The sequence below is a fragment of the Lycium ferocissimum genome, chromosome 4 (assembly GCF_029784015.1).
Source record: "Lycium ferocissimum isolate CSIRO_LF1 chromosome 4, AGI_CSIRO_Lferr_CH_V1, whole genome shotgun sequence".
Classification (NCBI taxonomy): domain Eukaryota; kingdom Viridiplantae; phylum Streptophyta; class Magnoliopsida; order Solanales; family Solanaceae; genus Lycium; species Lycium ferocissimum.
Window position 1 is genome coordinate 28,993,099 of NC_081345.1, and position 11,413 is coordinate 29,004,511.

The following is an 11,413-nucleotide window of genomic DNA, read 5'->3' on the forward strand; positions in this document are numbered from 1 at the left end:
CTGTTTGATGGTGAGTTTCCGCTCATTAACGTATTTAAGTGAAAGACAAAAAAATATCAAGGAGAGTTTGCTTTCCATTGTTTTAAAATTACATTGCATTTATGGATTGTAGAATTAAAATCCAGTGGTTAAATAAGCATGAAAAACCTCAATTTTTGTAACCCCGATTTGAACCGTTTTCTTTCCGAAATTACGTATTTCATTTACCCATTATACCCCACTTATTATTTAAAGTTCTTATTTTATCCTTTACCCTAGTTTTATTAATATATAAATTACTACGTTCAATTTTGCCTCCAACTCCTTTTTAACGTGAGCAATGATCCCTTATCTCCATTTGAAATCGTCCCGTGGCGAAAATCAATAATGCTATTCTCATTATTGATACTTCTCATTTTAAGTTCTGTTGTCAAATATGAGGTTTAGGATTGAATGTGTAGGGATATATACAAGTACAATGCTCTAATAGATCATCACATCGATGTAATGGTAGAGTCAAATATGCTAATCATATGACTTATTTTATGTAAAATCTATTAGGTATCTAATATCTTATGCTCTGTACATTCATGAAAAGTAACCTACTAGATAATAACGGTCAAGGAATGAAAATCAACAAAATTAAGCACAACTCTCTCTCTTTCTCTTTCCCTTCCCATCTATTTGTGGATGGAACTTAGTGCAGCAGCCAACTTAAGTAATCAAGATGATACAAAAACATCTTAATGATATAAATATTCTCAAGCAACTTTGTGATTTGGTTTTTTTAAACTGAAAGAGTCAAACTAAAAAAGAGATGAACACAAATATTATTCTATCTTTTACTTTAATATATCCTAGTATTTATTGATATTTTAAATAGTTATATTAGTTAAGGGTATTTTAGTAAATTTATGTTATTATACAAAGTACCATACAAATAAACCAAACAATAAAAATGTTAAACCACAATAAATGATACAAATTATCCAAACATTATATCTATTAAACAAGACAATACAATACTATACTGTACCATACCATACCTTACATTAATGAACCACGAAAAACCACCATCCAAACAGACGGTTAAGTACTACACTCCCATCCTCATGTACAACTCCACCAATCCTCTTCTTATTGCACTCCATTTTAATCTTATCAAAAACCCTCAACCCAAATTCCAGAACCCCCAAAGTATCAAAATGCACATTTTTCTTTCAATTTCAACAAAAGTATTACATTTAAAATCCTTAATTTGATCCAATTCATATTGATTCAAGTAAATTTTGAAACGAATTGAATTTTGATCTATTTATTAATTTAATCTATTTATTAATTTAATTCTTAACCCAACTCACTCATTGAAAAAGAGGTTCATTGATAAATTACTGCTACTATTACTAACCTACTATGTTAAAACTGGAACACAGACATTGCTCTTCCTTCACGAAGAACTGCAATTTCCTCCAACAAAGTTTCTATATTACCAATTTCACCCCTAATGTTCTGAATCGATATAGATAAAACTTCATCTTAGAAATCCCAACATCTTTCCCGTAAAACCCTAACCCCCAAAGTAGTATCAAAATGCACATTTTCCTTTCAATTTCAAGAAAACTATTACACTTAAAATCCACATCATGGATTCCTACAGTTTTCCTACTATCCCCAAAACAAATGTCACAGTCAACTTCCATACCAAGAAACCAACAACGTATTCGCGACCACGGGTACGATGATTACATGGAAGTGGAAAAGAAAACTCGCAAAGTAACGAAATTTCAAGAATTACTTCTTTCTCAACCAAATTCAATGATTGCCATTTCTCGTCTTGATATGCTTGCACGTCGTTTTGGGTTCAAACAATATGAAGCAGGCAAGTTTATTCTCAAATTCCCACATGTTTTCGAGGTATTCGAACATCCAGTTCAAAGAATACTATATTGTAGGCTTACCCGTAAAGCAATGCTTCAAATTGAGCAAGAAAAACAAGCCCTTTTAGCTCAAGTGCATGATCAAGCTGTTACCCGTTTACGAAAGCTTTTAATGCTTTCGAATACGGGTAGATTAAGGTTAGAACATGTTAGGATTGCTAGGAAAGAATTTGGTTTACCTGATGATTTTGAGTTTTCTGTTGTTTTGAAGTATCCTAAGTATTTTAGATTGTTTGATGCTAAAGAGACTAGGAATAAGTACATTGAGGTTGTTGAAAGAGACCCGAAATTAGCTGTTTGTGCTGTGGAGAATGTTAGGGAGAGGGAGTATAGAGAAAAGGGCGGTGAAGAAGAGAATGTGCGGTTTTCGTTTAGAGTGAATTTCCCACCAGGTTTCAAGATTGGGAAGTATTATAAGATTGCTGTTTGGAAATGGCAAAGGTTGCCTTATTGGTTGCCGTATGAGGATATCTCTGGTTATGATTTGAGGTCACTCGAGGCACAAAAGAGGATGGAAAAGAGAGCAGTTGCAACTATTCATGAATTGTTGTCGTTGACAGTTGAAAAGAAGATTACTTTGGAGAGAATCGCACATTTTAGGTTGGCGATGGATTTGCCGAAGAAGCTGAAAGACTTTCTCCTACAGCATCAGGGAATATTTTATATTTCGACGAGGGGAAATATGGGGAAATTGCATACGGTGTTTCTCAGGGAGGCTTATAGAAAGGGAGAGTTAATTGAGCCAAATGAATTGTATCTCGCTAGGAGAAGGCTGGCTGAATTGGTTTTGCTGAGTCCAAGGAAAGCCGTTGTGGATAAAAGATTGGTTAATTATAGAACACAAAGAGATGATGATGAAATAGTTGACTATGTTGAGAATGAAGGAGAGCATTCAACCACTCAAGAGACAGTTAGAGAAGATGTGGGAGGAGAAAGTCAGGACTCTGATGATGATTGCAGTATTGACTCTGAGGAGGAAGTCAATAATGATGATGCAGAGGACACTCGTGTCGCTGACTAACCGAACTTAGCCCACCTAGTACGATCGTTATTGTGGTTCTTGATATACCCTTAATTTGCTCTTTAGTTATTAAATTATTAGAAAATCAGCTTATTCGTCTGAATTTGATTTTTTTTTTTTTTTTTTTTTTTTTTTTTTGTATTGTAAATCTTCAGGTACTTGATATCGGGAGTTCTTTGAGTGCCAGATGAATTTAGTCCGAGACCACCTGGTAAGTTTTCGTTTTTCTGTACTTCATTATCACTTTATTCAGCTGTCGCCCTCCACCCCTTTTCTTTGATTTCTTGATAGTGGAATTAATGTATCACTCTTTTTTGGTCGAGTAGCGTATCACTCTCTCCAATCAAATAGGTAGTCAATTAGTCATCTACCAACATGAGCATGGGGTTTAAGGAGTTCTCAGTGAGCTTTGATTTTTGATTATGTAGACTGTAAGATATCATGGAATTCAATTCAGAGATCTTCTATTTTTTGTGAAATTGAAAATTCAGAGATCTTCTAGTTGCTGCAGGACCATATATTTGTGCTTCTTTTTGGTAATTGAAACTTAAGAAGGGTTACGGTGAAAATATTTCCCTTGATAAGGTGTGATCGTTTAGCACAAACGACAAAAAGCAACTACACCTTAATCCTAAACTAACTGAGGACTTTTGAAGAAGTGTGGCTCCTGGGACCCGTGCGCGGGTCTTTACGACCATAACTTGGGAGTTCTAAGAAACCTCAAACCAGACCAATGTTGAAAATAGAGATACAACAAGAGGACTTCCTGGAGTCACTGATCCTAGTACTAGCTTGCCCAAAGCATGTTTAACTTGATAGTTTTTATGGGTCTGGTGCATCAACGCTGGTATGATCTCAGCCATGGTTTAGCATTTTATCCAAAGAAACTTAGATAGTTTAGCATTTGCTGCTTCATTTAATGTAGTGAGGGAGGTGTCGGATTTCCATTTCCAGGATAGGAAGTATAACGTTCTTTTTCAATTATATTGGAATTTACATCCCATTATAATCCATAGGAAAAGAGATATTGACTAGTTGCCAGTCGTCTGCTGATTGATTTAAGTTTCTAAGTGAGCTTTACTCTCACTCTTTTTCCCCCTCTGGTCCTTCCATAAAATGTTAATTGATTTCAACCCAGGACTTTGGTTTAGTGGTGAGAGTGCAATGCCTGATGTATGGGTTAGGTGCATGTCACGGGTTCAAACCATATTGCGGACAAAAGCATGGTATTTGAGCGGAAAAGGGTAGAGGGCCCATTATCCCACCGAGTTTCAAACTATGCGCCAATGCCTCTCAGGGAATTTCTCGGTAATGAAAAGAAATGTTAATTGAGTTCTTCCGTCTTGCATGTGATCATCAATTAGTTTTCAAAAGAAACTAAATAAAAGGTAATACTCAAATGCATTCTGTTTATTGGTTGTCAGCAGCGTGGGAAAGTTTGGTTTTCTAGCTAGTAGTAGTGTAGTAGCAAAGTTGTAGTAATGTCTGATTCTTAATGCCCTTCAATTTGTATAGAATTTTCTTCTACTCTGTCCTGTGATGTAAGAAGTCTATTGGTATATACTTCATAAGCAAGCCGGTGATTCTTAATGCAGATATGATTTGGACATTTTGAAGTTTTAAATAGTTTGTCTTGCAATTTTTCAATGAACCGTGTGATTTTGCAGGAAGAGATCTCTAAGTTGAATGAAGAAGTGATACGGTTGCAAGATCTGGTAAGCAGTTTCTGCCCTTGTTTTCAAAGTCTACTGATATGTTTAATTTTCACCTCTTCTATAAATCTTGGCTTGTGGGGAGATCTTTATGCTAGAGATTCTTATAATTTTGCTGGTACATAGCAATTTCTCCTCCCGACTGAATGAAAAAGATTGTTTCACTATTTAGAATAGAAAACCTGATATAAGTTATCAATTTTTGCAATTAGGTTCAACCATCTTTTTATCTTGTATGAAAAATACTTATGCCTACTAGGGTCCGAGAGAAGGGAAAGGAACTCATTGGGGGTGAGGTAGTTGGGGACAGAAATAATGGAGATAGAGGTTCTCTGGGTAATCATATTGCTTCATAAATAAATAAAAAGAAGATAGTAGTGGTCTGGCAATAGGTTTGGCAACAGTGATGGTGGATGTGGTGGAAGGAATAGATGGGCGGTCCGTCTGTGTTTTGGCAGGTTTAGGGCTTGGTAGGTCTTTTTTGGCTAATAGCATATAACGAATATCAGTTATTTTGGCAAAGTCTTTCTCATTTTCTATTTTTTGTTGTTATTGCTTTCAAAACTCAATAGGGTTTTAAATATTTCGCTCTGTGTTCTTCATCATGATTTAATTGCTGGCTTTGTTTCCATTTATGGTCGTGTTGGCATTATAGTTGGAAGGGTTGAAAGAATGGTATCAGGTGAAAAGTTGAATTTTAGTCGCTGTGGTGGTGATGTGGGGAAGAAAATGGATTTCGCAGATGATCCCCATTGATACTCAGCGAGGAGAAAAAGCGAAAGATGCTATGCGTGGAGTTCATATGGAAAATATGCATGGGGCCACGGTGAACTTCAGGTCGGGTTGTTGCTTCTAATGAGTTTTCTTGGTACAAATATTACCTTTGTTTCCATTTTATTTAGTCATTTAACAGTCATATTTTTGGTGGAGGCATCTCAGTAGGGCGTTTAAATGCTTTATCTATTTATTGATCTTCTATTACTTTGTTGCGAAAATAAGCTTCGTTGATTTTATATCCACTGTAGTTGATATTTTTACCTTTCGTTTTTACGATTCTTCTCCAACTCGTCTTCTTGTTCTTCATCAAGAACACAATGGTTCTTTAATTTTAAGCTTGAAATTCTCAGTTGGAGGTGGAAACTCGAAGCTGATGGGTTTTTTAATGGTAAAATCGTATGAGCGTTCATTACTTGTGCTTAGATTTTAAGTTCAAGCACTCATTTATTGATTTGCTTGAAGATTATCAAAATTCCATGTTGAAGAAGACAAAGTGCATCTTCTTAATTTGATTTTATTTAATTGAACTGGTGATTGGGTAGTTTCGATTGAAAATGGAATTGCGAATTCGAAGAGCACTTTGTTGAATCAACAAAGACACATCATGTTAATTCGGTAGAATTTGTGAGCAATTTAACAGATAGGCATTATACAAACACAAAGTCGTGCCAATTCGGTAGGATATAATCAAACAAGCACAAAATCATGCCAAGAGGAAAAGTTTGTGAGTTATCCAATATGACAAAAGGTTGAATATAACATGAAGTTTTATTGATTTGTCATGATTTGCATTATACCTTTTGAAATGTAGATTTTTGTATCTTTGAATCCATAAAAGAGAGTTACCATGTAAATTCATCATAATTTGTGAACTATTTAACAAGATAGATCGAATGAAGATAACCCAAAGTCATGATGGATTGTCATGATTTCTCATGCTCTACTTCAGTGAATAGTTGCGCAAGTACAAAACCATGTCAATCTGTGAAATGCTTTTAGAAACAATTCAAGATCTAGTGTAATCCCACAAGTGCCAGTCTGCGCGATTGATCAGACAAAGTACCTTACCTTATCTATGAATATAGTAGTTGTTTTCAAAAGAACTTCGGTGTGAATTACTTTTAAAAGTTTCTTGAAAATTATGATAAAAAGAAACAAGTATGAGCGAGACAATTTAGGCGAATATGAATTTTTTCCTTACGTGATTTTCCTGTGAGATTTAGTTGATTTTGCGAACACCATAGTTATTTTTTGAGAGACTATATACAAAGAGTGATTGTAAAATTGGAAAAAAAAACAATTTTGTGATTTTTATATAAAATATTGTACTTTAATGACCATTTGAAAAATTAACTCTAAACGAAAGGCAAATCTTGGTAAAAAAGAAAACGGCAAATGTGCAAATATATCCCTCAACTTTGTGCTTTAGAGCAGATATACTCCCGGTTAAAAAAGTGGTGTATATATACCCTTGCCGTTACAAAATAGTGCAAATATACCCTTGCCTTTACACATATTGTGCACATATACTCTTTTCACAAACGGGATTTTAAAAAAAAAAAATCATGCAGCTTATTTTTTAATTAGAAAAAATGCCATGTGGCTTTTAAAAAAAAGACTACCCCTTTTTTTAGTAGACATATTTTTCTAATGCCACATGGTAATTTTTTTCTGGTGAGTCGGGTCTGGTTCGCTTTAAAAAATATCTGCATGGCTTTAAAAAAAATAAGTCTACCCATTTTTTAAACGAATCAGACCCGACCCACCAGATTTTTTTTTATCATGTGGATTTAGAAAAATATGTCTACTAAAAAAAATGGGTAGACTTTTTTTAAAGCCACGTGATTTTTTTTAATAAAAAAATAAACTAAATGATTTTTTTTAAAAACTCACAAGAAATAAAAAGCAGATATTCGGTTTATTTCAGAATTTTAAAAGATATTTACACTACTTTTATACAATAAATATATATCTACCTAAATCGTGAAAGTCAGTTTAGATATTTACACATTTTCCCAAAAGAAAAAGAGAAGAGTATTTGATTGACCTTAGTTACAAAAGATACTGAGCTGAAATGTTACAAAAGAGGCATCCGTGGGATTGTATATAGGACCACATTTTTTTGTGTGTTACACCGAGTTATATTATATTATTATCATTGCCTCTTTTTTTTATAAGTCTTTATTTTTCCCCTTTTGTACATAGCAACGGAGATTTTGAATGAATATCCTTATGGGATGGTCTGTTTATTACTGGTAAATCATATAGAAATAGGAGTATTAACTTATTCACTATAAAATTAATTCATATTTTTGTCATAACTCTACTGATCCACGTGCCTTTCAAAAGATAACGAAGTACTCCCAATACTTTAATAAATTAAATGTTTTTAGTGTGTGTGATACTTAGTACCTCTAGTTTATTAGATACAAGTAAACCGCGATTATGGAAGAGTCTATTAAATTTACGAAGTGATCTTTACCACTACCTACATATTAAAATAACAAAGTGTTTTTTTTTTTTGAAGACCAAAAGAATTAAAAATATTTCTAACCTTAATTAAATAAAGGGGCATATTAACACATTATTAATGACATCAAGATTAGGGTTGATGGGAAAACATAAGTTGATTAAAACATGTACATCTAAAAGTGAGCTTCATTACTTATTGCTAAATTTTCATATTAAGATTTACCACAAATTGCAACTGAAGAAATTATCCCTTACACTTTTTAGGCATTAAAAGATAATAATATTTAAGAAAAAAAATGAAAACACAAGTATCGAGAGAAGAGTTTTTTCTTCGAGAAAATGACCAAAATGGTTCTTAATATATGGGGGTTGGACTATTTTAGTCTATCATATATACCACATAATCGAAATAGCCTTTAATGTATAAAAAAGGGGGATATGATCATTTTAGTCCTTCATATATGTCACGTTATCAAAATAGTTCTCAACGCATGAAAACATGTTCATTAGTGCTTCATATATAGCACGTAATCGAAATAGTCCTTAATGTATGAAAAAATGATCATTTAGTCCTAAACCTTAAAAGTAACGGCTCAAGTGAAAAAATCTTTTTAAAACATAAAAATGGGAGTGAAACCTTTCGTCCATAATCAAATCTTATATGATGAGAAGAAAAGCCAACCTTTTCTACCTTTAATGGAAACTCTTGTACTAATAATTAACGTATGTTTTTGCCGTTGAATCCATAACCAAACTGTGTCTCTTGATGCAAGAAGAAAACTAAGTTACAAGGAGCGCAAGAAAACTGTATATAGTCCATTGTTGCGGGCGTGCGAACATGTAATTTTTGCTTCCCTCACGTGAATTGCTGGTTAAATTCAGATTTTTTGACTTGCACCATTATGTTTAAGATTTAGGACTAAAATTGAGCTCTTCAATTTTATAAATTCTTTTTTAATAGTTTCAAAACACTCAAATGCAAGGCATATGCATATCAAAGAACCATTTTACAAGTTGGAAGAGTAAATTTTATTATGTAGCACGTCAAAAAGAAAAAAGGAAAGAAGAATAAAGCAAAATCCAAAAACATATCACAATGAAAAAGAATATAAATAAATACATTGAAGAGCAAGCGATGGATTCCTTGACTATCTTTTTTTTAAAATCTTACCACTCTAAAAGGCTTAAAGCCAAATGAATATTCATTAATTAGTAATCATTTTACAAGAGAAACGGCAAAGGCACTAATAATTCAGTTATTAACATGTTCAACAAAATAATCAATATTGAACAATTAACATAATACAAATATATGTGAAGTATAGAATAAATAATGAAGATAAAGAGATTGAGGAAAGCTTATAGAGAAAGTGCTCAATAAGTCAAGCTCGAGACATCAATTGTTATTTTTGATCATCGATAGCCAGTTTTCTTACACGTATTTATGTGCATCATTCTTATTTTTTCTTGTCTTAAATAAGTTTGACTAAGTAATCCAGACATGCCAGCTTCCTTGTTGTTATACCGCGGATTCGAATATAGTCTTTCTTCCATGGCCCTAATTTTTGTGACTCTAATCTATCCCATAATTCCGTTCTAGACACCTCAAATGTCTTGACATAGCTCTTGAAAAAAATTAAGAAGAAAGTCAACAACTTTAGAATATTTAAGCACACGTAATACAATGTTACTTGTCGAACAAAATAAGAAAAGCTAGATTACCTTAGAGGATTGAGATGTCTGAAAAGCCAACCTAGAAAGAAAGAGAATTCATGAGAAGGAAAGAAAAATTATGGATTTACTTGTGCACAACCCGCACATAAATACTATAAGAACTTGGAAAAGTTTGAAATTCTTTGAATAATGATCATATGAAATAAATAATAGTAATAATGTGCAAAAATAGTGGGAGTTACAAAGGGAAAAAAGGGAACAAATGAAGGCAATAGGAGGCTTGCCATTCTTTGTCCTTCCCGTGCTGTTAGCCGTTTTGGAATTCTTGATTATCCAAATTCTTTGTAAATAACAACAACATTATATCTTGGGGTCTTGTAGAAGCATATTAGATTAAATTAAAAATAAACCAGCAACAAATTTCTTTGTCGGCAAGAATTTATTAAGGAATATGAAGAGTTGAAGTAGTAACAATTGAAGAAAAGAATAAGAAAAAAGAGAAATAGGCTTATCACGTAGCAGAACTAATAATCGTTTCTCTTACATTTGTCGTAGAGAGAGTTAAATATAGCACATTTAATATAATTAAGAGAGTTAATAATTATCTTTTGGATTTTTTTTAACATAGCACATAATGGAAAAACTAAAAAAATGTAAAAAAAAAAAAAAAAAGGAGAAAAAAAAAGATAAATAAAGAATGAGCACAAAGTTATATTATATCACTTATCTACGCGCTAAATTTTTATATTATTATATATGAGCTGATATTGATTCTGGACTCATTTAAAAAAAATATTCTCAATTTTAAAGTTTATTGTTTCATATATAATTATCTACTCTAAGAGCAGAAACAAAATCTAAATAGTTCTTATCAGGGGATATGTTTGGCTACATATACTCTCTCCGTCTCAAAATATTTGTCACATTTTCATTTGCACGCCCTTAAAAAAAAACATTTATAAAGGTAATATTATTTTAATCTCTTAACATATATTTCATGTAATCACACCTCAATAAATATCCACTTCATCAATGATTTAGGGAGTATCAATTTAGCACCAACTAACGAAAGAAAAAAGGAATTAGTACAGTACAGTTCCTTCTTAGGTCCTAACGGCTATTGGTCTTTACTGTTTCTCGTTTTAACTACTACTAATTAGTATTTAATTTTCATTATCCCTTCTTAAAAGGAATTCTCCACCATTTGTCTAACTCACCAATCTTGATCTTGATCAATTTTCAGTTTCTTTAATTCATCTATTTTACTTGATTTCTTTGATTAAACAAAAACGATATAGAGTAAGCAAAGGTTCCCCAATGGGGAGGAGTAGATCGTCTGCGAATACGTGGAGATACATCAATCCATCTTACTATTTAAAACGACCAAAACGTCTTGCATTGCTTTTCATCGTTTTCGTATCGGGTACTTTCTTCTTTTGGGATCGACAAACTGTACTCCGTGATCACCAGGTGCCTACTTCATTGTTTCTTTATTCGTCTATCCTCTTTTCTTGATAATAACAACAACAACAACATACTCAATGTAATCCCACAATGTGGGGGCTGGGGAAGGGTAGAGTGTTACGCAGACCTTACCCCTACCTCGAGGAGTTTTTGATTTTCTTGATAGTAAAATTGATGTATCATCATTAACTCGTTATTTGATTCTTTAGTTGATAGTTTCAGTTTTAATTTTGAGATTTTCTTGCTTTTTTACAGCAATAGTATTGTCTATATTTCCCTGGAGAATCTATGTTGTATCTGACTATTTGTACTAGTACTAGTCGTCATTAATTTGATAGTCATAATTTGGAAGATTCAAGGTTTTTAACCTACTGGAA

General features: G+C 32.9%; 1 protein-coding gene across 1 annotated transcript; it reads left to right on the top strand.

Moving 5' to 3' along the window:
* The first annotated feature begins 1,419 nt into the window (after positions 1 to 1,419).
* On the top strand, positions 1,420 to 5,840 carry LOC132052146 (protein ROOT PRIMORDIUM DEFECTIVE 1). The gene is made up of 3 exons (XM_059443530.1): positions 1,420 to 2,955; positions 3,093 to 3,148; positions 4,605 to 5,840. Exon 1 carries the CDS (start codon positions 1,570 to 1,572, stop codon positions 2,935 to 2,937), a length of 1,368 nt encoding a protein of 455 aa, XP_059299513.1. The 5' UTR covers positions 1,420 to 1,569; the 3' UTR covers positions 2,938 to 2,955; positions 3,093 to 3,148; positions 4,605 to 5,840.
* Positions 5,841 to 11,413: the final 5,573 nt, after the last annotated feature.

Bases quoted from the DNA above. Each gene is read 5' to 3' on its own strand.
- LOC132052146 (XM_059443530.1), top strand. From the start codon at position 1,570: ATGCACATTTTCCTTTCAATTTCAAGAAAACTATTACACTTAAAATCC.